This window comes from Heterodontus francisci, chromosome 41, assembly GCF_036365525.1.
Source record: "Heterodontus francisci isolate sHetFra1 chromosome 41, sHetFra1.hap1, whole genome shotgun sequence".
NCBI lineage: Eukaryota > Metazoa > Chordata > Chondrichthyes > Heterodontiformes > Heterodontidae > Heterodontus > Heterodontus francisci.
In genome coordinates this window covers 25,455,946-25,482,748 of record NC_090411.1, presented here as the reverse complement: position 1 = coordinate 25,482,748, position 26,803 = coordinate 25,455,946, and the positions used below count along the sequence as shown (strand labels likewise).

Sequence of the window (26,803 nt, the reverse complement as noted above, 5' to 3'; positions counted from 1 at the left end):
TGGGAACTATTTGAGGTTAATGTAGACTGGTTGGGTAAGGCACATGGTTCATTTAACAGTAATTCTTAGAATTATTGCAATGTGGAACTTGCTACTACATAATTTAGTTAAACAACAGATGCATTTAAGAGGAAACTAGATAACTATGGTGGGAGAAAGGAGTAGAAGGATATGTTGATAGAAAAGCAAAATACTGCAGCTGCTGGAAATCTGAAATGAAAATAGATGCTGGAAATATTCAGCAGGTCCGACATGTGTTGGAGAAACTGATCTTTCACTAGGACGGGTCTGTTCTGGCAAAGGTCATTGACCTGAAATGTTAACGGTTTCTCCCTCCACAGATGCTGCTGGACACCAAGAGTGTTTCCATTTCAGATATGCTTATAAAAAAAAAGCGAGATGAAGTAGTGTGGGGTGAGGCTTATGTAGCACATAAACAGCAAATTGGGGCAAGGTGACCTGTTTGTGCTATAAATTCTATACGTGAATCTGCAAAGCAAAGTCTGTTTCATTAGGAGCGTAAATAAGAGCATCCATAGCCCAAGCTGAAGTTGTTTTTAAAAAAAAAACATCCCAAAACTATATAGCCTACTCCTCTTAGGCACCTACTCAAGATCAAGGATGACTTACTTCCACTCGTTTGATGGGTTGAGACAGCTGATAACTCATTGGACTTACCTGCACTCTGCCACCAAGGTCAGGTGGTACTTGAATGGTCGGGTAGGTGAGTCAAGGTTTGTGCACTGCCTCCGATGTCTTGACTTCATCTCTCTCTCTCTGTCCTCCTTGTCTCGAGGGACAATGGGTAAGCACCTGGAGGTGGTCAGTGGTTTGTGGAGCAACGCCTGGAGTGGCTATAAAGGCCAATTCTAGAGTGACAGACTCTTCCACAGGTGCTACAGATAAAATTGGTTGTCGGGGCTGTTACACAGTTGGTTCTCCCCTTGCGCTTGTCTTTTTTCCTGCCAACTGCTAAGTCTCTTCGACTCGCCACACTTTAGCCCCGCCTTTATGGCTGTCCGCCAGCTCTGGCGATCGCTGGCAACTGACTCCCACGACTTATGATCAACGTCACAGGACTTCATGTCGTGTTTGCAGACGTCTTTAAAGCGGAGACATGGACGGCCGGTGGGTCTGATACCAGTGACAAGCTCACTGTACAACGTGTCCTTGGGGATCCTGCCATCTTCCATGCGGCTCACATGGCCAAGTCATCTCAAGCGCTGCTGGCTCAGTAGGGTGTATATGCTGGGGATGTTGGCCACCTCAAGGACTTCTGTGTTGGAGATACGGTCCTGCCACCTGTTTAGTTTTTTTTTAATTTAGAGATACAGTACTGAAACAGGCCCTTCAGCCAGAGTCTGTGCCGACCATCAACCACCCATTTATACTAATCCTGCACTAATTCCATATTCCTACCACATCCCCACCTGTTCCTACATTTCCCTACCACCTACCTACACTAGGGGCAATTGCTAATGGCCAATTTACCTATCAACCTGCAAGTCTTTGGCATGTGGGAGGAAACCGGAACACCCGGAGGAAACCCACGCAGACACAGGGAGAACTTGCAAACTCCACACAGGCAGTACCCAGAATTGAACCCGGGTCACTGGAGCTGTGAGGCTGCGGTGTTAACCACTGCACCTGATGCCAAGGGTTCTCCGGAGGCAGCGAAGATGGAATGAATTGAGACGTCGCTCTTGGCTGACATACGTTGTCCAGGCCTCGCTGCTGTAGAACAAGGTACTGAGGACACTGCATTTTCCTAAAGTCCCTTGAGGTGTACAATGCCTTTCCAAATGAGCTTTCTCCACCTAGGACGGAGGAGGTATTCTTGGAAATGTTCCATCCAACCAGCATTGACTTCCTCCCTTTCCTAGAGTTCTCCTCCATATTTGACTCTCAGGAGGGTGGGCCCTCGAGTGCCTTGTCCGCACAGAAGAAACTGCACATGTTGCTGGATCTCTCGTGCTCTTCTACAAGAGATTTGTTTTTATGCTGAACTGCTGCCTTCAGGAGCCTGTAGGATTGCTGCTTTATCTTGGATGTGAGCAACTTGGACTTTCCAGCCTGCAAAAGCTTTGTGTTTACGCTCAATTAGGTCCTGTACTTTTTTGGTCATTCTCATCAAAACAGTCACAATGCTTCATGGTGGAGAAGCCAAGGACCCAAGATGATGTAGTCGATAGCCTACTGAAGCAAATGCTACACACAAATTTGTAGTAAAGAATTTAGAAATAATTTAGGTAACCTTACCTTGGGAAGGCTTTGAATACCACAGTATCAACAGAAGATGAAGGAAAGAAAATCTCTGCTATGCTTTCTTATAAATCTTTCAGCAAACCAAGTGGAAAATTGCTACTCAATTTATTGCTCCACATGTTGTTGGCTATTACAATCGAGTTGCAGACTTTCTCAAAAGGCATTCTGACTTTTCACCTTTCTGCACATACTGTCAAAATGATCAATAGTGCAGTGCAGAAACCTTGGAACTCTAGCTACCCAACCCTTTTGTAACATCTTTATGTTTCTATTGCATGTCTCCTATGGCATTGGCTCAGTTAGAAGGATGAGAAACTCAAGACCCACCCAAGGACTGAAGTACACAAGATCCTAGCTGAGTGATGCATTTCCAGTGCCATTTAAACGGAACCTGTGCGCCAAAGTTGCTGTGGCACTACTTAAGAACATATCAGTCTGGGGGCTGATGCACTATTCCCTCAAGTAATATCGCCACAGTCACAGTGCTGCTGTGGGACATTGCAGGTGTACAATTACTGTCCTATTTGCCTACATAAATTGTACTATAAAATAATGTTCTATGTTCTAATGTTCTAATTGTACATGTGCAATTTGAGCTCCTAAATTGCTAATGCATTTGAACTTCACATGTTGTGGCATGAATTACAAGATGATGATTGAAAATCAACACCTTAAGCAACATTGGAGGTTAGAAGCTAGACTTCACCTCTCACCCTCAATCATGCAGGTACAACAAATCCCGAGCAGAAGCAGTCAAAAAGAAGCTGGGCAGAATGGATCAAAAAGCACAGTGGCTCTTCTGCTTACTTGATGAAATAAATATACAATTTTTAAAACCAAAGCATTGAAAATCAACTGTTACAACATTGAAGTGTACCATAACCCCAGCAACTTTTTTTTCATTTTGTGGGATGTGGGCATCGCTGGCAAGGCCAGCATTTATTGCCCAATCCTAATTGCACTTGAACTGAGTGGCTTGCTAGGCCATTTAAGAGTTATTGCTGTGGGACTGTAGTCACATGTAGGCCAGACTAGGTAAGGACAGCAGATTTCCTTCCTTAAAAATGACATTAGTGAAGTAGATGGGTTTTTACAACAAATCGACACTGGTTTCATGGTCACCATTAGACTAGCTTTTAACTAACTTGAGCCTTTTTGAACCGGGTTCTTTGCAGACCATCAGTAGTAGTTGTTAAAGTGTGATGTTTTAAAATGAAAAGTTCAAAGAGCAGCAAGTCTTTTATATTCAAGACGATAGCATGAAAATGAACCCAAGGTTCCAAAGGCGTGAAAAAAAAAATCAAACCAACACAGCCCAGCACTGGGGATGTTCAATTAAAACAGTTCTGAACTGAAACTATGCAGTTTTATTTTAGGTCAATAGACATACAAAACCAATATAAAGACAAGAGATTCCTCACTTTCATGCAGTTACCAATTTCTTCATATTACATTATTTTCATCCTATTTTTAAATTTCTGTTCAAAAATTGTACAATAAAGTTTCATTTGCCACTGCTGGGATTAGCAAGTTAGGGCAGTGGAGAGCAAAAGCAAGTGAGCAAGTCACTTTGGGTTTAATCCAATTGCTTGACTTCAATAGTGAAGTCTTTGGGAGCGGACTGGGAATATGTAAACCGCACACCAGAAAGTTTCCAACACGCTAAAATCTCAGTATAGGCACACAGTGTAGCAGTTTGGCAGGTTAAAGCACCGTGCGTTCCATTTGTTTTGAGAACCAGAGTTTATGTTCCAGGCACTGAATGTAGCAGCACAGCATTTCAAACCTTGGTAGGGGATGACAGTCTATATGGCTACAACAGTTGCAGCATTAACCAGACATTTCATACAAAATCAATGTCATTTTTGGGAGTTCGTGGCACAAGCTTATACTTTGATAAAACACTTTCCTAATGGCAATAAATTACAATATCACAGGACAGGGGGAGGGGGTGGGTCATTTCAAGTTATTAATGAGAATTACAAGAAACTCACTTCAATTACAATATAGATGGTCACAGGACAGAAGAGGCCAAAAGAGGTGTTTACAACTGACAAAGGGCCTTAAATCATATTTGTAAAGAGGAGCAATGACAGTCCTGCCAGATACTTTAAACAGAGAATTTGAAGACTGCATTTCAAAGAATTAAAATGCTACAGGCAGACTGCTACAGCTAACTTGCTTGAAATTCACCTTTCGAGAACTTGACTGTTCCTGAAATGGAGTTTGCTCAAAAGCTCCATTGAAATATTAACTGTCAAGTGCTTGAGGGATGTGCACTAATCTAGATATTATCCTTTAAAATAAAAAAAAAGTGTTCCATATTATTAAATTCACCATTTCCAGCTCCAAAAGGTGCTGTAAAAGTTCCAATTTATTCAAATTTTCATAGATATATCAATTTCAGTTTTCTGCCCCGTTTCTCTGGAGTCAGTGCAGGCTTTCCAGTGCCCTTTAACCTAGACAAGATGGCACATGGGAGCAGCTCAGAGCTCCTACACTTCCTTCAAGGAAGTAACAGGCCTCAGTTTGGAGCTGGGAATTTAGAAGACATGTCAGGGAATGGACAGGAATCAAACCTACAGCTCCACCACTCAGGAACAATATTGCTTTGCTGATATACTGCATCTTTTATATCCTTCACATTTAGTCTAGAAGAATTCATTAATCCACATCTATCATAAAAAGAAACACTTATGTCAAAAACATTGATAAGTGGAAAACTAAATTAGTGGATAAATGCCATACTGCAGAGCAATGACATATTGCCTCCTAATGGCAGTAAACACTCATGAATTTTTTACTGCAAGCAGAGACCACTGAACAGCCAGAACTCTACACTGTTGGGTTGTGGCCCCAAAAACTAATTTGAAGCTTCATAGTCAACAGCATAATTTATTAGTTAACTAAATATGGCTTTGATCTTTGGCATTCAGCGCTTTTCTTCATTGAACAGAGATAATAGGGAAATCTCCATTCAGCTAGAATCCAGAATATTGCAATTGGATATGAAGTGTCTTGCTGCAAACCCTTCATGGTCTAGGCAGTGAAAGATAGGCCAGTAGCTTCAATGGATTGGGTCTCCAGTTTTCTAGTCTTCATTATTGAAGTGTTCCATTGGGACTGAATGATATCAAATCCTGCAGGGCTACTTGAAGTGGAAGCACTGGTCGGTTTTCTCCCCTAATCATTGTTTCAAAGGGGCTCATACAATTTCCTGCAGATGGCTTAAAAACACAAGAGTCATTGAACTTTTTATACATTTACAGTAACGAAGTTAATATCCAAAACATTGGATGACTAAAGAAAATTCAAGACCTGAAAACTTTAAAAGCAAGCAGTATTTACAGTGGAAATCACACTGTAGGTACAATGCTCAAGGGTCACAAAAAGATCCTCCAAAAAAGTCAAAGACTGAATACAAGGACTAAAATTCTTGTCTTGCAGAGGTGAGCGAGAACTAATCTTCCTCTCAGCGCAATGGCAATGAGTCATACTCATACTCTGGGTTTAAAACAAACAGTTGAGCAATTTCAGGTAGGAAGGCATCCGTTCAAAACCAGCCTTGGTACCTCCAGGCTAGGGAGGGGATAAAGAAAGACTTCACAAAGCTGTGGCCTGCACCTAGAACGATATAGCACAGAAGGTGGCCATTTGGCCCATCATGCCTGTGATGGAACTTTGGTGGAGCTATCCAATTAATCTCACTCTCCTGCTCTTTCCCCATAACCCTGCAAATTTTCCCCTTTCAAGTATTTACCCAATTCGCTTTTGCATGTTACTATTGAATCTGCTTCCACTAGCTTTTCAAGCAATGCATTCCAGATCATAACTTTGCTGGTGGAAAAAAATGCTTCATCTCCTCTCTGGTTCTTTAGCCAACTGCCTTATATCTATGTCCTCTGGTTACCAACCCTTTTACAACTGGAAACAGTTTCTCTTTATTCACTATCAAAACCATTCATGATTTTGAACAACTTGATCAAATCTCCTCTCAGCCTTCTCTGCTCTAAGTACAGCAATCCCAGTTTCTCTCGTCACATCAAGTAACTGAAGTGCCTCATTATAACATACAATCACCCACCTATTTCAAATGCACCCAAGAGAATTCCATGCAAATACAAACTGACACAATAACCCTCACACGACTTCCCAGGCTCAGATTTAAAATTATAATCTGAACAAGTTACTCAACTACATTCAACATATTCTTCCTGACTATAAATATTGGGGGAAAAAAAAAAAGTGTCCCCAGGCACTCGGTACTGGCAAAAAAGGATAGCAACTAGTGGTGAGAGGTATATTGAAGGTATGGTATAGGGGAGAATACAGGAGCCTCTTCTGCCATTCAATTAGATTAAGACTGATATGTATCTTAGATCCATTTACTTTCAACACCCTTGCCTAATTCAAAAAAAAAAATTAATGTCCCCTTGTTCTGGACTCCCACCAGAGGAAATCTTCTATACTGAAAGTAATACAAGTCTAGTCCAACAACCTGTCCCTTAATGGAAGTAGGCCAGAGAGGAAAGAGAATGGAATGTGATTATGTTGAATGTTGCAAAGATGATATTGAAATGAGCAAAAGACAGCAACCCATGGCTGCAGTAACAAAGGAAGTCCGGGAAACTGGATTGAAGGAAGAGTTCAAACATGGTATATTGAACATGGAAAGGCATGGATTGAGTGGCGACCCTGAGAGAAAATGATCGATGTACCACAGTGAAAATCACCAAAATAAAAGTTAAAAGCAAGTCCAGTAGGCAGGCTGGGCAGGGGCAGGACAGGGAGCATGGAAAGGTCTGGTAGGCTAAACTGCATTTACTTTAATGCAAGCAGCCTTACAGGTAAGGCAGATGAACTCAGAGCATGGATCAGTACGTGGGATTGTGATATTATAGCTATTACAGAAACGTGGTTGAGGGAATGACAGGACTGGCAGCTCAATGTTCCGGGGTACCGATCCTTCCAGCGTGATAGAGGTGGAGGGAAGAGAGGAGGGAGAGCTGCACTATTGATTAGGGAGGACATCACGGCAGTACTTAGAGAGGATATCTCGGGGGAGAATGTCCAGTGAGGCCATATGGGTAGAACTTAGAAATAAGAAAGGGTGATCACTTTGATGGGATTATACTATAGGCCCCTCAATAGTCAGAGGGAAGTGGAGGAGCATATATGTAGGGAAATCACAGATAGGGGTAGGAATTATAGGGTTGTAATAGGTGGTTTAAACTTCCCTAATATTGACTGGGACTGCCTTAGGGCTATGGGATCAGATGGGGGAAAATGTTAAGTGTGTCCAGGATAGTTTTCTGAAGCAGTATGTGGATGGCCCTACTACAGAAGGGGCTACACTCTACCTCCTCTTAGGAAGTGAGGATGGGCAGGTGGTTGATGTGTCAGTGGGGGAGCACTTTGGGACCAATGACCATAACTCTATTAGCTTCAAGATAGTTATGGAAAAGGATAGGACTGGTCCTCAGGTTGAAGTCCTAAATTGGGGGAAGGCTAATTTCGATGGCATCAGACAGGAACTCTCAAAAGTTGAAAGGGAGAGTCCGTTTACAGGTAAAGGGACGTCTGGCAAGTGGGAGGCTTTTAAAAGTGAAATAGGAAGAGTTCAGTGCCGGCATGTTCCTGTTAGATGGAAGGGCAAGGCTGGCAAGTTTAGGGAACCTTGGTTGACGAGGGATATTGAGGGTCTGGTCAGGACAAAGAAGGAGGCATATGTCAGGTATAGGCAGCTGGGATCGAGCGAGCTCCGAGGAGTACAAGGGATGTAGGACTACACTTAAGGAAATTAGGAGGGCGAGAAAGGGGCCATGAGATTTCCCTGGCAGATAAGATAAAGGAGAATCCTAAAAGATTCTATAAGTATATTAAGAGTAAGAGGGTAGCTAGGGAGATAGAGTAGGTCCCCTTAAGGATCAGTGTGGCAATCTATGTGTGGAGCCACTGGAAATGGGCAGGGTCTTAAATGAATATTTCTCGTCTGTATTTACCGTGGAGCAGGTATTGGAAGCTAGTGAGTTCAAGGGAGGGAACACAGATATCCTGGAGCATATCAACATTACAAAAGGAGGTGTTGGAGGTTTTGAAGTGCATTAAAGGTGGATAAATCCCCAGGGCCTGACCAGGTGTATCCTAGGATGCTATGGGAAGCAAGGAAGGAGATTGCTGGAGCCCTGGTAGAGATTTTTGTATCATCGCTAGCCACGGGTGAGGTACGGAAGATTGGAGGATAGCTAATGTTCTGCCTTTATCGAAGGGCAGCAGGGATAAGCCAGGGAACTACAGGCCGGTGAGCCTTCCAATCAGTGGTGGGAAAGTTATTGGAAGGGATTGAGAGACAGGATTTCTATGCATCTGGAAAGGCATGGTCTGATTAGGGATAGTCAGCATGGCTTTGTGCGTGGGAAATCATGCCTCACGAATTTGATTGAGTTTTTCGAGGAGGTGACCAAGAGGATTGATGAGGGCAGGGCGATGGACGTTGTCTACATGGACTTTAGCAAGGCCTTTGACAAGGTCCCGCATGGTAGGCTGGTCCAGAAGGTTCAAACACATGGGATCCAGGGTGAGCTAGCAAATTGGATACAAAATTGGCTTGGTGATAGGAGGCAGAGGGTGGTAGTGGAGGGTTGTTTTTCAGATTGGAGGCCGGTGACCAGTGGTGTGCCGCAGGGATCAGTGCTGGGCCCTCTGTTGTTTGTCATATATATTAATGACTTGGATGTGAATGTACGGGGCATGATTAGCAAGTTTTCAGATGATACCAAAATTGGTGGTATAGTGGACAGTGAAGGTGGTTGTCTAAGGTTACAACAGGATATAGGTCAATTGGGAAAGTGGGCAAGGGAGTGGCAAATGGAATTTAATGCAGACAAGTGTGAAGTGATGCATTTTGGGGAGTGTTGTTGAGCAGAGACCTTGGGGTGCGAGTACATAGTTCCCTGAAAGTGGCAGCACAGGTAGACAGGGTGGTGAAGGCATATGGCATGCTTGCCTTCATCGGCCGAGGCATTGAGTAAAAGAGTTGGGATGTCATGTTACAGTTGTACATAACATTGGTTAGGCTGCATTTGGAGTACTGTGTGCAGTTCTGGTCACCGCACTACAGGAAAGGTGGTTTCAAGGGGATCAAAGGGGTAAAATTTTCACACAAAGAATAGTGGGTATCTGGAATGAGCTGCCAGAAGAGGTGGTGGAGGCAGGAACAGTAGCGACATTTGAGAGGCATCTGGACAGGTACTTGAACGAGCAAGGCATAGAGGGATATGGAATTAATGCAGGCAGGTGGGATTAGTATAGATCGGCATTATGGTCAGCATGGACACGGTGGGCCGAAGGGCCTGTTTCTATGCTGTACGATTCTATGACTCTAAGCTATACTTCACTGAAAGTTACATCTGAGGGAGAAGAACTCTAGAAGGAAGGAAACAGCAGCAGCCCGTGCCGCTGACCTGCATTTGATAACTGATTTAAGAGCAGCATTTGCAGAGATCTGAAAGTGAATCATTTTCTGAATGCCTAGACAGTGACAAGAAACAGTGAAAAAAAGTCAGTTTTATTACTGCAGTGATCATTTCCTTACCACACTATGGAGAGTAGTCCCTGCAACCAACAGATCATCAACTGAACTAAAGGACGGAGTCTCTTGTGTGGCTGAAATCGAACTGGGAGCCAGACCTATGAAAAAGGACAAAGTAAAAGAACAGGAGCAATAAAAGCAGAAAGTTTAAAACATACTGAACGTCCTAACTCCTAGTGGGCACAGATAAAATGTATCCCTGATGGAAAAAAGTATTGACTATTGGATGAAAGGCATTTATTCTGCCATTACTTAAACGAATGGTAGGTTTCTGCTTGTCTGCTCTCGTTATTTAACTTGTCACACTGAGGACTACCTGGAGAGATTAGAGTAGGAGCTCTGTCCTGTGCAAAATACAATCACTATGGCAAAGCTCCATTATTAGTCTCCATTTAAAAAAAAAAGTTATACATCAACATCCCTTTGGCCATCCATCCCGATTTGATCCTCTGCCTCCCCCAAATACTCAGTTGTTTCCAGTGTGCTGCGCTCAATCAGAACTGGCTACATATCACTGAACCTGACAGTGCAGAATTAAAGCATACATGATTGATCTGACAAGTTCATTGAAGCACTGCAGGTTAATGAGCTTCTTGGAAACTTAAGAGTTCAGAGGCCAGGCTTCAGCCAATGCAGAAGAAAAGAGCGATAATACAGATCAATTTATAATACAAAGAAAGATACCCTTTACAATACTAAATGAAGGACAAGTGGCTACAGTAGAAAGTCACTACAGTGTTGCACAAGTCGCAGTCAATGACCATCTCTAACAAGAGAGCCTAACCAACTCCCCTTGATGTTCAATGGCATTACCACTGAACTTAATACTGTTAACATTCTGCTGGTTACTATTGACTAGAAACTTAAAAGGACCAGCCATATAAATACTGTGGCTAACAGGAGTAGGTCAGGAGGCAGGGAATTCTGCAGTGAGTAACTCACCTCCCAACTCTCCAAAATTTGTCCACCAACAAGGCACAAGTCAGGCATGTGATGAAATACCTTCCAGTTGCCAGACGAGTGTTATGGAATGGCACTAGTAGCTCAAAGGCAGCCAGGAAAAAGCAGCCTGCTTGATGGGCACCCCATCCACCTTAAACATTCACTCCCTCCACCGTGGCAGCAGTATGTACCATCTATGGGATGCACTGCAGAAACCTGTCAAGTCTTCAACAGCATCTTCCAAACCCATGACCTCTACCATCTAGAAGAGCAAGGCAGCAGAGACATGGGAACATCTGCAAGTCCCCCTCCAAGCCACACCACCCTTGAAACTATATCACCACTCCTTCACTGTCGCTGGGTCAAAAACTTGGAACTCCCCAACAGCACTGTGGGTGTACCTACACCACATGGACTGCAGCAGGTCAAGCTGGCAGTTCACTACCACCTCAAGGGCAATTAGGGATGGACAACAAGTGCTGCCCTTGCCAGTGACACTCCCATGGCAAAAAAAACACACTGGGTATTTCAAATTGTTACACAGCATCATCAGTAGCAGTTATTGTTTACTGAAAATGAGCTGAAGGCAATCAGGTCTGGTCTGCTCAGCGCCAACTGATCAAGGGACAAATGCAGCAATTGGACAGTCTTGAATTCAAATGGCACAACTATTTTATTTGGGTCACAGTTTCATCCCTGAAGGTGCACCTGGGCCTGACAAGGTCTGCTAGGAATAAACTTGTGCTCCTTTTCTTAAATAAAAACTGAGTTCAGTTAGCAAGCACACCAACTAGTGTGGAACTAAGGCATCAGACCAGGGAGGTGGCATGGGTCAACCAATCCAAGCTAGTGCAGCTGGACATTACTGGCCTTCAGGAAAAAGGCAGCGTGGATTTAGACTGAAGACAGGATCGGTCTCGGCTGTGGCACATTTGCCAGAGGCCCAATGTAGAGACATTGGAATGGTCAGTATCCAAGAGCACACATGAAAGTCAAAAATCAGTCAATTCCTTCATAAGGAAGAAAGTTTGGTAGGAGAGAAGAAAGCATGATATCCACTGCCAAGCAGAATTATGAAGATACGTTTAGTAAAATGTATTCAGGCTGTTAAAAACCTAGTTTCGAAAAAGGAACTTAATGGTAATACTTGGAAGTCTCATCAATATTCTTCAAAAGTTGCATTACAACCTTTTAATGCATTTTTCTGGTCCTAGCGCACAAATAACCTGATGTATTGAACTCAACAAATTGAAGTCAGATAACCCACAGGTTATCTATTCAACCAAAATTCTCAGTAAGTGTCAATGTAGGAGAATAGAATTCCACCCTCCCCTCCACATTTGTCTCTTGTTGCATCAGGTACATGAATCGCAAATAAATTTGCAATGTTAAACCTCCGCAGACATGAGAGAATATACAAAAGATTTCCCAACAATCCAGGCTGGATTTGAAACAAGGATCATTTGTTCACATTTTCACTGGTCCAGTGCCTTCAATATAGGTCTACATCAGAACTTGGCATTAGGTGAACAAAGTGGTATTCTCCACAAGCTGATTTTTAAAAAAAAAAATAGGTGAATCTCCAATGACATTGTTCATGCAATCTGCATATGGTCCAAGCACAGTTGCAATAGTCAGTTGCTAACCTGATTGCACATGAGGTTACTGCTCTAACTTTAATTGCATCACCTACAGGTCAGGATAGTTGCAAATTTCAGACTGAATTCAAATCCCAATTTTCAGCTTTAAATAAAATGTTCTGAACACCTGCAGGATAATGGAATAAAGTAAAAGCAAAATACTGTGGATGCTGGAAATCTGAAATAATAACCAAGTGCTGGAAATACTCAGCAGGTCCGGCAGCATCTATGGACAGAGGGACAGAGAAACAGAGTTAACATTTCAGATCGGTGACCTTTCATCAGAACAGTAGTTCTGGTGAAAGGTCACAGACCCGAAACGTTAGCTGCTTCTCGCTCCACAGATGCTGCCAGATCTGCTAAGTGCTGCCAGCACTTGGTTTTTATTGCAGTATAATGGATATGCTTGATAATGGCTTGGCCATGTGAGCCGCATGGAAGATGGCAGGATCCCCAAAGACACATTGTACAGCGAGCTCGCCACTGGTATCAGACCCACCGGCCGTCCATGTCTCCGTTATAAAGACGTCTGCAAACGCGACATGAAATCGTGTGACATTGATCACAAGTCGTGGGAGTCAGTTGCCAGCATTCGCCAGAGCTGGCGGGCAGCCATAAAGACAGGGCTAAATTGTGGCGAGTCGAAGAGACTTAGTAGTTGGCAGGAAAAAAGACAGAGGCGTAAGGGGAGAGCCAACTGTGCAACAGCCCCAACAAACAAATTTCTCTGCAGCACCTGTGGAAGAGCCTGTCACTCCAGAATTGGCCTTTATAGCCACTCCAGGCGCTGCTTCACAAACCACTGACCACCTCCAGGCACGTATCCATTGTCTCTCGAGATAAGGAGGCCCAAAAGAAAAAAAGAAAGAAAATGGATATGCACTAGATGTAGGACCTTAGATGGGTTTAAATTAGTCAACCACCCAAACTGTATTTTTAAAATCAATATTGTTGTAATTTTCTAATGCACTGGAAGATTTCTTGCATCAATATATTTTTCCCCCTTTGACATGCATCAATTCCCAGATAGAGGTAGGTGCATGTAAAAATTTAATTTACCTGAACCATTGGCCAGTCGAAGCATTTCCTCTTGTGGAATTGGGTAGGCACCAGTTGAAGATCGCTCACTCGTTGGACTCTTCATTTCCACATCTTCATAATCCAATGGAGATGATGGCAGCTCCGATATCCCAACGCCACATGTAGAGTTTCTTTTGGTGCAAATGGATTCGGCATCACTTCCATCAACATGAAATTGAGACTGCAGCACTTCTGGCAAGTCATGAACACAGCTCCTGGGCTGCAGATACTTTGCAAAGTCCAGTGAAGTACTCACCTAGGGAATGCAAAAGAGACTAGAAAAACTCCTGAAACTTTCCCTCAAGTATCATCCTCTTCCAGATAGCAGACAGCCTCATAACCAATCAATATTAGCAAGAACAGATCCTGGCAACTAGGGCAGGAATGAAGTAATTTAATCCAACACCTTTTATGAACAGAAAGAATAATTCCAGCTAGCTAAGGCAGAAAAGTTCAAATATTAGGCAACGGGTTAGTCTTTTGTTCTTTCTGGTCACTTTTCCATCCTATGCTCCCCTGAAAATGCTGGTTCTTTGATGCAAATTTTACCAATGCAGTTTTTAATCTCCCCTACCTTGCTCAAATGCCTCCTGTACAGTGGGTACAGGCAACAATTTGACTGAGATCATATAGGGACAGATTCTGTCCACATGTGGGAATCAGTTAGTTTTATGTTGTAGCTATACGCACACACTACATCAATAAGATATATTCTTTTCAAGTAATATCAACCCATGTTTCTACCTCAATTGCCATTTATGGTAAATCATTCCGTCTGAAACGGCATTTCCCACTCGTCGAAAAGACAGGTTGTTTATGCTCAATATCCCTTCTCTTTCGATTGCCCCAGCAAGAGTGAGCAATCTGCTCCCAGCCCTCTTCCAATGTCAAACCAGCCAATTGGCACACTGTGAATTCTACCTGAAGTAGCACAATTCTTGATCTTTGCACTGGACTAAAATGGGAAAACTAAAAAAAAAAACTATTTTAGAAATAAGTCACCAATTATTTCATCTTACCTCTTCAGTTCTCTTTCCAGAACAGACATCCTCTTGTGCAGTGCTAGGCAGAAGAAATGCTCATTAGAAATCTCAAGGAGGTCATGCACTGAACAGCTAGCCAGACAGGTTTGCTCCACAGATTTCAATTTGTTCTTTAAAGTGCTCACTATGCTCTACAGCAGAAGAGCTGAAGAACTACAGACATGAATCTGCATCCTGCCTCTCCGTAGCAAGTATTTAAACAAGTGTCCCTGAAGCACAAAAGGATCTCACCCAAAAATCAAAATGTTAAATATTTAAGAGATCCATAATTAACTAGACTTGGAATATGTGTTACAGCTCAGTTTACCATACCTAAAAAAATAATCAAAATGCACAGTCAAGATACAAGCTACAAAAATGCATGTCACCCAGTAGAGGAGAGAAGCTCGCGTAACTAGACATTAGCAATTGGATTGTTCGGGGATCAATGAACCAAGTTTAACTATGTCAAAGTATTCCTTTGTTACTGGCTCCAAAGAATAATGATGTTATGCATCTCCATTCCTACAGTTGGAGGCTATTCTTGTTCCAAGCAACAAGTTGTCCATTCATTCCAATTGATGTGCACACAAGGGTGAGAATGTAACAGCTGTTCACTGCTTTATCCCACCACAAAAGAACAGCATTGGCCCAAGCTCTGTGCGCTCTGCAATAAATGGGTTCAGTGATAGTCTACGCAAGGGCCACTCAGACCAATTAGTTTAAAAGGAGGAAAACCTTGAGAATACTTTCAGGCCAAAGCAACCTTCATCTGCACAGGCACGATCTTTGAAAAAGTTAAATAGAACCCCATTGCTATCCAGAGTTACTCAGATACCTGTACAGGAAAGCTGTCACCTGATTGGCTGGTAGGGAATTTTTTTTTTTATATATACTGAATTTGAAAATAAAACTGATAAAAATTGATTAAAACCCTAATTAACTAGTAAGTAGAGTAACTAAACCAGAGGGAGGAGATTACTGTATTTAGTTTGCATTTACTATTTATAGTAGGAATCTAGCACTAGGGACCTTATAGTTATAACAATTTAGTAAGGATTTAATAAGTATTTACTTATCTTAAATTAATTTATTAATTAGTGCTAGAAATGTCAGTTAGAGGGGTGAAATGCTTCACCTGTGAGACGTGGGAGGTCCGTGACGCTTCCAGCGTTCCGGACGACTACATCTGCAGGAAGTGTATCCAGTTGCAGCTCCTCACAGACCGCATGGATCTGTTGGAGCAGCAACTGGATGCACTTAGGAGCACGCAGAGAGCGTCATAGACAGGAGTTTTAGAGAAATGGTTACACCCAAGGTGCAGGCAGATAGATAGGTGACCGCTAGAAGGGGCAGGCAGTGCAGGAATCCCCTGTGGCTATCCCCCTCTCTAACAAGTATACTGTTTTCGATACTGTTGGGGGGGGGGGGGTGGGGAGAGATGGCCTATCAGGGCAAAACAGCAGCAGCCAGAGCAGTGGCACCATGACTGGCACTGTTGTTCAGCAGGGCAGGACAAAGCGCAGAAGAGCAATAGTTATAGGGTACTCTTATAGTCAGGGGTACAGATAGGCGCTTCTGTGGACGTGAAAGAGACTCAAGGATGGTATGTTGCCTCCATGGTGCCAGGGTCAAGGATGTCTCTGAACAGACAGGGGGCATTCTGAAGGGGGAGGGTGAACAGCCAGACGGTGTGGTACACATCGGTACCAATGACATAGGCAGGAAGAGTGATGAGGTCCTGCAGGGGGAGTTAGGTAGAAAGTTAAAAGACAGAACCTCTAGGGTTGTAATCTTGGGATTACTCCCTGTGCCACGTGCCAGTGAGGCTAGAAATAGGAAGATAGTGCAGCTAAACACACGGCTGAACAGCTGGTGTAGAAGGGAGGGTTTCAGATATCTGGACCATTGGGATCTCTTCAAGGACAGATGGGATCTGTACAAGAAGGACGGGTTGCATCTAAACTGGAGGGGCACAAATATCCTGGCTGCGAGGTTTTCTAGCGTCACTCGGGAGGGTTTAAACTAGTGTGGCAGGGGGGGTGGGAACCAGAGCAGTAGGACAGCAAGTGAAATAAACGAGGGGGAACAAGTAAATAAGGCCAGTAAGACTAAGAGGAAGAGCAGGCAGGGAGATGTTGCGGAGTACAGCGGGACTGGTGGTCTGAAGTGCATTTGTTTCAATGCGAGAAGTATAACAGGTAAGGCAGATGAACTTAGAGCTTGGATTAGTACTTGGAACTATGATGCTGTTCCTATTACAGAGACTTGGTTGAGGGAAGGACAGGATTGGCAGCTAAAATGTTCCAGGATTTAGAAGCTTCAGGCGGGATAGAGGGGGATGTAAAAGGGGTGGGGGAGTTGCATTACTTGTTAAGGAGAATATCACAGCTGTACTGCGGGAGGACACCTCGGAGGGGTCGTGCAGTGAGGCAATATGGGTGGAGCTCAGGAATAGGAATGGTGCAGTCACGATGTTGGGGGTTTTCTACAGGCCTCCCAACAGCCAGCGGGAGGTAGAGGAACATATGTAGACAGATTTTGGAAAGATATAAAGCTAACAGGGTTGTAGTGGTGGGTGATTTTAACTTCCCCAATATTGACTGGGACTTACTTAGTGCTAGGGGCTTAAATGGGGCAGAATTTGTAAGGAGCATCCAGGAGGGCTTCTTGAAACAATATGTAGATAGTCCAACTAGGGATGGTGCCGTACTGGACCTGGTATTGGGGAATGAGCCTGGCCAGGTGGTCGAAGTTTCAGTAGGGGAGCATTTCGGGAACAGTGACAAAGTTTTAAGGTACTTGTGGATAAGAGCAGTCCTTGGGTGAAGGTGCTAAATTGGGGGAAGGCTAATTATAACAATATTAGGCAGGAACTGAAGAATTTAGATTGGGGTGGCTGTTTGTGGGTAAATCAACATCTGACATGTGGGAGTCTTTCAAATTTCAGCTGATTAGAATCCAGGACCAGCATGTTCCTGTGAGGAAGGAGGATAAGTTTAGCAAGTTTCGGGAACCTTGGATAACTTGGGGTATTGTGAGCCTAGTCAAAAAGAAAAAGGAAGCATTCGTAAGGGCTGGAAGGCTAGGAACAGACGAATCCCTTGAGAAATATAAGGACAATAGAAAGGAACTTAAGCAAGGTGTCAGGAGGGCTAAAAGGGGTCATGAAAAGTCATTGGCAAACAGGATTAAGGATAATCCCAAGGCTTTTTATACATATATAAAGAGCAAGAGGGTAACTAGGGAAAGGGTTGGCCCGCTCAAGGACAGAGAAGGGAATCTATGCGTGGAGCCAGAGGAAATGGGCGAGGTACTAAATGAGTACTTTGCATCAGTATTCACCAAAGAGAAGGACTTGGTGGATGATGAGCCTAGGGAAGGGAGTGTAGATAGCCTCAGTCATCTCATTATCAAAAAGGAGGTGGTGTTGGATGTCTTGCAAAGCATTAAGGTAGATACGTCCCCAGGACCTGATGGGATCTACCCCAGAATACTTGGGAGGCAAGGGAAGAAATTGCTGGGGCCTTGGCAGAAATCTTTGCATCCTCATTGGCTATTCTCCAGTCCTCTGGGACCTCACCTGTAGCCAATGTTGTTCCTTTGTTTAAGAAGGGTAGCAAGGATAATCCAGGAAATTATAGGCCAGTGAGCCTTACATCAGTGGTAGGGAAATTATTAGAGAGGATTCTTCGGGACAGGATTTACTCCCATTTGGAAACAAATACTGATCAGCGAAAGGCAGCATGGTTTTGTGAAGGGGAGGTCGTGTCTCACTAATTTGATTGAGTTTTTTGAGGAAGTGACAAAGATGATTGATGAAGGAAGGGCAGTGGATGTTATCCACTTCAGTAAAGCCTTTAACAAGGTACCTCATGGCAGACTGGCACAAAAGGTGAAGTCACACGGGATCAGAGGTGAGCTGGCAAGATGGATACAGAACAGGCTCTGTCATAGAAGACAGAGGGTAGCAGTGGAAGGGTGCTTTTCTGAATGGAGAGATGTGACTAGTGGTGTTCCGCAGGGATCAGTGCTGAGACCTTTGCTGTTTGTAGTATATATAAATGATTTGGAGGAAAATGTAGCTGGTCTGATTAGTAAGTTTGCGGACGACACAAAGGTTGGAGGAGTTGTGGATAGTGATGAGGATTGTCAGAGGATATAGATCGGTTGGAGACTTGGGTGGAAAAATGGCAGATGGCGTTTATTCCGGACAAATGTGAGGTAATGCATTTTGGAAGGTCTAATGCAGGTGGGAGGTATACAGTAAATGGCAGAACCCTTCGGAGTATTGACAGGCAGAGAGATCTGGGCGTACAGGTCCACAGGTCACTGAAAGTGGCAACGCAGGTGGATAAGGTAGTCAAGAGGCATGCTTGCCATCATCGGTCGGGGCATAGAGTATAAAAATTGGCAAGTCATGCTGCGGCTGTACAGAACTTTAGTTAGGCCACACTTAGAATATTGCGTGCAATTCTGGTCGCCACACTACCAGAAGGACGTGGACGCCAAGTAGTTTCTCTACTCCAATTATTTAAATTTTGGGAATGCCAGGTAGAAAAGTAAAAAAAAAAATTATGCAATTAGCTGCTTAAGTAACTTTTAGTTGGACTGACAGGACCAAGAGAAGTTATATAGCCAGGTGAGTCAGTATCATGGCCCGGCACTGTTGTGAACAAAGACCAACATGATTCCAGACACTGAAAATAGAAAACAGCATAAATATTACCTGCAGGTTTAAAAAAAAAATGTAGTAGGTAAATCTCACCTCTCTCCAGTCGTGGAACTATTGAAGCTTTTCATCATTATTGGTGATTCAGTCTCTGGTAAGATTCCTGAAGCCTTTCTTTCTAAAACCTGTTGACTTGGATTGTCATAAATACAGGGCACAGGAGAGGTAGGAGCAGTTGAGTTACACACACTTGATTTGGGAGGAGGGCACCGTTCTCTCAGTTGCTGGCTTGATGCCTGATTGATTGTAGAACAAGTCTTGGGAGATGCTATACAAACATTAAAATGAGCCTATTTACCATCTCAAATTAAAATCAGTCACTTCAAACTTCTGTACCAAACAACTTTTATTCAAGCATAAATTTTGTTGCAAATTTGCTATTTGGGATATACTGAAAGAGCAAAGTACTTTTTTTTCTCCTACACAGGCTGCAGAACTGCAGGATCAGTGATTAGACTGATCGAGTCTGTATTGGACACAATTGCAGATTCTCAAAGCATTGGAATTCCTGATTCGATTACAATTAATGAATATCTTTAAATGTTATCAGTATCAACTAGATCATTCGAGAGGTGGGTTTAAAGCATATCAGAACTAGTTAGGGTGGAGGGCAGGATTAGAACCAGCTGTTATTCTCATCTGGTGTCCACAAATTTGATGCAGAAAATTTTTCAATGAGCTGTTGATTTGATCTGCTTATTTGGTGTTGTTCCCCAAGTTATACATAACTGTTTACAAATACTAATTTTTCCTGGTCTTATTTATCAGGTTTATTTCCTTCAATATTGGTTACAACTGCATGCTTGAGATAACTTGGCTATTCCTTGGCATGAACGTAGTAGCATAGTGGTTATGTAACAGGACAAATGATCCAGAGGCCTGGATGAATAATCCAGAGAACACTGGTTCAAATTCCACAGTTTGAGAATTGAATTCAGCTAACTTACTATATTTTTTGGGGCGGTGGGGGGGGGGGGAGAAAAAAAAAAAAAGAGGCAAAAAAAAAAAAAAAGAGGCGGGGACAAATGAATCTGTCATCCTTATCCAGTCTATGCGCAACTCTAGTCTCACACCAACATAGCTGATTCTTAATCTAGCAGGCTACTCAGTTGCATTAAATCACTACTGCAGCAGTTCAAGAATGTAGATTATAACACAGAGACACAGACATAGAAACAAAGAAAATAGTAGGCCATTTGGCCCTTCAAGCCTACTCTGCCATTCATCATGGTCTGGCTGACCATCCAACTCAGTAGCCTGTTCCCATTTTTGCCCCATACCCTTTGATCCCTTTAGATCCAAGAGCCATATCTAGCTCCTTCTTGAAAACATACAATGTTTTGGCCTCAACTGCTTTTTGTGGTAGCGAATTCCACAGGTTCACCACTCTCTGGGTGAAGAAATTTCTCCTCATCTCAGTCCTGAAAGGTTTACCCCGTATCCTTAGACTATGACCCCTGGTTCTGGACTCCCTCACCATCAGGAACATCCTTCCTGCATCTACCCTGTCAGAATTTTATAGGTTTCTGAGGTCTCCCCTCACTCTTCTGAACTCGAGCGAATATAATCCTAACCAACTCAATCTCTCCTCATAAGTCAGCCCCACCATCCCAGGAAGCAGTCTGGTAAACCTTCACTGCACTCCCTCTATAGCAAGAGCATCCTTCCTCAGATAAGGAGACCAAAACTGCACACAATATTCCAGGTGTGGCCTCACCAAGGCCCTGTATAATTGCAGCAAGACATCCCTGCTCCTGTACTCGAATCCTCTCACTATGAAGGCCAACACACCATTTGCTTTTTTTTTTAAACCCCCTGTTGCACCTGCATACTTACCTTCAGCGACTGGTGTACGAGAACACCCAGGTCTCGCTGCATATTCCCCCCTCAGTTTATAGCCGTTCAGATAATAATCTGCCTTCCTGTTTTTGCTACCAAAGTGGATAACCTCACATTTATCCACATTATACTGCATCTGCCATGCATTAGCCCACTCAACTTGTCCAAATCACCCTGAAGCCTCTCTGCATCCTCCCACCCAGTTTTGTGTCATCTGCAAATCTGCAGATATTACATTTAGTTCCCTCATCTAAATCATTAATGTATTTAGTGAATAGCTGGGGTCTTGGCACCAATCCCTGCAGTACCCCACTAGTCACTGCCTGCCATTCAGAAAAAGACCCATTTATCCCTACTCCTGGTTTCCTGTCCACCAATTTTCTATCCATCGCAATACTCTACCCCCAATCCCATGCGCTTTAATTTTACATGCTAATCTCTTATGTATGACTTTGTCAAAAGCCTTCTGGAAGTCCAAATAATCCACATCCACTGGCTCCCCCTGATCAACTCTACTAGTTACATCCTCGAAGAATTCTAGTAGATTTGTCACATAGAAACAGACAGAAAATAGAAGCAGGAGTAGGTCATTCAGCCCTTCGAGCCTGCTCCGCCACTCATTATGACCATGGCGTAAATCCATGCTGACTCTGCCCGATTCTACCATGTTCTCCAAGTGCTCTGCTATAAAATCTTTGATAATGGACTCTAGAATTTTCCCCAGTACCGACGTCAGGCTGACTGGTCTATAATTCCTTGTTTTCTCTACCTCCCTTTTTAAATAGTGGGGTTACATTAGCTACCCTCCAATCTGTAGGAACTGTTTCAGAGTCTATAGAATCTTGGAAGATGATCACCAATGCATCCACTATTTCTAGGGCCACTTCCTTAAGTATGTATACCATCAGGCCCTGGGGATTTAATGGCCTTCAATCCCATCAATTTATCAATTTCCCCAACACCATTGCTCTACTAATACTGATTTTTCAGTTCCTCTCTCTCACCAAGGCCAGTGTTCCCCAACATTTCTGGTATAATATTTGTGTCCTCCTTTGTGAAGACAGATCCAAAGTATGCATTTAGTTGGTCAGCCATTTCTTTATTCCCCATAATAAATTCCCCTGTTTGACTGTAAGGGACCTACATTTGTCTTCAATCTTTTTCTCTTCACATACCTAAAGAAACTTTTACAGTCAGTCTTTATGTTCCCTGCAAGCTTGCTCTCGTACTCTATTTTCCCCTTCTTAATCAATCCCTTGGTCCTTCCTCCTTTGCTGAATTCTAAATTGCTCCCAATCCTCAGTCTGTTGTTTATCCTGGCAAATTTATATGCCTCTTCCTTGGATCTAATGCTATCTCTAATTTCCCTTGCAAGAAATGGTTTGGCTACCTTTCCAGTTTTACTTTTGCGCCAGACAGGGATAAACAATTGTTGCAGTTCATCCATTTAAAGATTTGCTATTGCCTATCCACCATCATCCCTTTAAGCAATGTTGTGTTGGCCAACTCGCGCCTCATACCTTCGTAGTTTCCTTTACCAAGATTCAGGACCCTGGTCTCAGAATCAACTACGTCACTCTCCATCTTGATGAAGAATTCTATCATATTATGGTTGCTTGTCCCCAAGGGGTTTCGTACCAATAGATTGTCAATTATTCCTCTCTCAGTACACAATAACCTTTTCAGGACAACTAGTGTGGGGCAATAAATGCTGGTCTTGCCAGTAACATCCACATCCCAAGAATGAATTGAAAAAACTGCCTGGTGTGAACACATTAATTGGTCTCATTTATTTTTGGAAATACAGTAAGGACTAGGGTTGACATAATTTTATTTACTTAAGGCAGACATGCTGCCATAAAAAACAACTCATTCACACCCCGGTATTCTAAAAATCACCTCTGCTAACTGTGTTTTTATGTACTGCAATAAAACCAATTGAATGTTGGGTGTAGCTGCAGCATAGGCTTTGCCAAGCTCTTGCCCTACTACACTCAGTCCAGCAGCTTATGCTATGCATGCGACACCTAGTTGTATCAGATCATGAGCTGCCCAAGGGTCTTAAAAAAGAGTGTAGTCTCCTCAAAAATGTGAAGGACAAAGGTTGAGGTTTTATTTTTGTGCTCAAGAGAGGCAGCCTCCCCTGACTGGTGAGCTGGAATAGCATGCCTGCAGCATTCAATTGAGGCCCAAAACTGAACTTGGTTTAGGCCTCGGGCAGTTTCCGCCAAATTTCTCCCAACTTGACTTCCTGTTATCAAGGTCTATATACAAGGCGGTTTCATTTTTTAATAGGGGCATTTACAGCTACCCAAGCTAGTTTGTGGGGAACAAATCTTACCAGCAAAGCTTTTTGCAGGACTTTCCACTCTGAAGAATCCTGCGTCAAACACAATAACGTCATCCTTTTGAGTTTCTTTACTACCGGAGCCTGCCATTTCCTGTTTCAGTTTGGCTTTCATAGCTGCCTTCAAAGCAGCAAAACGGCTCTTTGATGCAACTGGGGCTTTGCTGGCTTTTATTGCAAGGCCTTCTGTGGGTTTTGGGATGGCAACCTTTTTCTAAAAAAAGAGAAGTTACCAATTTTAGACAGAGCATACCTAGCCAAATCCACAACAGATTAAGCCAATTTATATTACCACCTTCTGCAATCTTAACCCTATTCAATTTCAGTATTAAATGATAAAGCTATTTTAAAAATTCAGATTAAAAATTACAAAGAAAAACCCTTAATGGTTTACACATCCATTACAGGAAAAAGCATCTTGGAGTGGCATTTGATCAGCTTCCTTCTAATATTTGGCTGGCTCCTCCAACTCAGCTCCAACATTCGCAGGACTCGTACACACATCTCTTCAGAGGCTACTTCACCCCTTCACCACTACAGTAACCTGGCAGGGTTACAGTGTTTAGTAGGATTGTTTAAAATTATATATTTTTGAGCACATGGATATTTGGAGGAAGTGTGTAAAAGCATGTAGATGTGGCTTCTAAAGTAAAAGATTGAATTTACTGCTTCATCAAACTGGTCACCAATGGGTCCTGGGCTGATGATTTGGCTTTCAGCAAACAGAATGAACAATGACCAGTATTACCATTAACTTTCTTAAAAGAATAAAAAGTAGTAATCAGTGCCCAATGACTACCAATATTCTTGCTTTTTGCCAGTTTGAAAACACTACAGATTAATGAACACAGAGTGGCATCTGCACTGGAGTGACAGATTCTCTAACAATTTCTTTCCCTTTACCTTAATCATTTTTTTGGTTAATAACGGCAACTCATTCTGCTCCTCCCAGTTATTCTGTTGAAGCTTCTTCAAACGCTCAAACTTTTTGTTCACATCTTTGACCTGGAGGAACAAAAGCAGTTCTGGCTTAATTGCACCTGAGCTAACAGATCAGCACAAGGAGGGAACAAACAAACAAGCCAAGATCCACACAAAATAGATTTTTGCAGGGGGTTGGAAAAAAAAACAAACACTCTCTCTCTATTTAGATTTTAAAACTAGGAAAGGGACATTACTGGGATATTGTTTTCCAGCAACATCCCTTCATGTTTATAGAGACTCCTTTTCCTGTTTGATTCCTTCTTCGCCCTGTAGTGTTGGCTCCAGCCTCATTTTTGCCAACTTCTCAGTTGACCCAACTGTTACAGCTGGGTCAACAAGAGTGGGAGGTTTCTACATTAAGCAACTGCCACTATCACTCTATAGTAGCTAACTGGTCTTTGACAACCCCCTTTTGTCTATTTTCTGATACTTTGTTCACTTACATAAAAAAAAAATTAAAAGGTCCTGCATCACCACAACTTACTGAAACCTCAGCAGACGAAAGCAGTTTCCTCCAATTTTTTCCACAACCTCTTGTTCTGGACTCATTTCCTGCTACTGCTCACCACCTATTTTCTTGGCTCACAACAAATGACTAAGATCCCCAGACTGTGTTGAGCTAGTGGATAATCTGGCAATAGCTACTGTGCCTTGGGGAAAGGAAATGGGAAGCCACCATTATCGTTACTTCTGATGACTGATTAGTTGTAAGCGCATGCGTGTGAAGGATGGGCAAAGTCAGAATTTTGCTTGATCCATCCCACCGCAGTCAAATTTCTTGCCAATGTCGAGGTTCGTTACGCAAGGGTGACTGATGCCTACAGAATTGTACTCCAGTCGGTCTCTTCAGAAGAGTAATTGTTGAATGAGTGGAGGGTGGAGTTATTGCTCACCATTCATTAAAAAAAAGTTTACTGCATCCACCATTCATCCAGAACACTCAAGAGGGAATCAACAGCTCAGAGAAAGTTAGCTCTGTGTTTAATCTCAGAAACTGGTTAAAGTTGTTTTATCAATACATTAATAAGATAACCAAGGAAAGAGTAGGGCCCATAAAAGACCAAAAAGGTAACCTATGTGTAAGGGCAGAAGTTGTTGTTATTGTTCTTAATGAATACTTTGCATTTGTTTTCACAAAAAAGAGGGGGACGATGCAGATATTGTAGTTAAGGAAGAGGGCTGTGAAGTATTGCATGTGATCAACATAGGGAGGGGGGACATATTACTGGGATTAGCATCCTTGAAAGTTGATAAATCACCAAGGCAGGATGAAATGTACCCCAGACTGTTAAAAGAAGCGAGAGAGGAAATAGCAGAAGATCTAACCATCATTTTCCAGTCCTCATGGGATACAGGTGTGGTGCCAGAGGATTGGAGGACTGCTAACGTTGTACCTCGGTTTAAAAAGTGCGCGAGGGATAGACTGAATAATTACAGGCCAGTCAGTCTAACCTCAGTAGTGGGCAAATTATTGGAATCTAAACTGAGAGACAGGATAAACCACTTAGAAAGGCACAGATTAATCAAGGATAGTCAGCATGGATTTGTTAATTGTCTGACCAACGTGATTGAATTTTTTGAAGTAGTAACAAGGAAGCTAGAGGACGGTAGTGCGGTTGATGTGGTCTACATGGATTTTAGCAAGGCTTTTGACAAGGTCCCACATGGCAGACTGGTTAAACAAATAAAATCCCATGGGATTCAGGGAAACGCAGTAAGGTAGATACAAAATTGGCTCAGTGGCAGGAAACAAAGGGTAATTGTTGACGGATGTTTTTTTTGCGAAAAGAGGGCTGCTTCCAGTGGCGTGCCGCAGGGCGCAGTACTGAGCCCCCTGCTTTTTGCGATATATGGACGACACAAAGATTGGCCATGTGGCAGATAGCGAGTAGGATAGCTGTAGCAAGATATTGGTCTGGTCAGATGGGCAGGAAAGTGGCAAATGGAATTCAACCTGGAGAAGTGAAGGGTTATGCATTTGGGGAGGTCAAACAATGCAAAGGCATACACTATTAATGGGAAAATACTGAGAGAGGTGTAGAGGAAGTGAAGGACCTTGGAGTGTATGTCCACAGATCCCACAAGATAGCAGAACAGGTCGATAAGGTGGTTAAGGCGACATATGGAATCCTTTCCTTTATTATCCAAGCTATAGAATATAAGAGCAGGGAGGTTACGCCGGAACTGTATAACTCATTAGTTAGTCCGCAACTTCAGTACTGTGTGCAGTTCTGGTCACCTTATTACAGAAAGGATGTAATTGCACTAGAGAGGGTACAGAGGAGATTTATGAAGATGTTGCTGGGACTGGAAAAATGCAGCAATGAGGAAAGATTGGATAAGCTGGGGTTATCTCCTTGG

The 26,803-nt window shown here is 42.9% G+C and overlaps 1 protein-coding gene across 1 annotated transcript in view; it reads right to left on the bottom strand.

Annotated features, from left to right (window-relative positions):
- Positions 1–3,595: 3,595 nt before the first annotated feature.
- The window catches only part of dlgap5 (discs, large (Drosophila) homolog-associated protein 5), a 50,808-nt gene continuing 27,600 nt past the window's right edge, over positions 3,596–26,803 (bottom strand). Inside the window, exons 12-18 of the mRNA XM_068019554.1 lie at positions 24,362–24,463; positions 23,453–23,672; positions 19,309–19,540; positions 14,538–14,580; positions 13,498–13,774; positions 9,860–9,954; positions 3,596–5,492 (exon numbers count right to left, since the gene is read on the bottom strand). Of these exons, the coding sequence (XP_067875655.1) occupies positions 5,367–5,492; positions 9,860–9,954; positions 13,498–13,774; positions 14,538–14,580; positions 19,309–19,540; positions 23,453–23,672; positions 24,362–24,463 (1,095 nt within the window). The 3' untranslated portion in view covers positions 3,596–5,366. The remainder of the gene's footprint in view (positions 5,493–9,859; positions 9,955–13,497; positions 13,775–14,537; positions 14,581–19,308; positions 19,541–23,452; positions 23,673–24,361; positions 24,464–26,803) is intronic.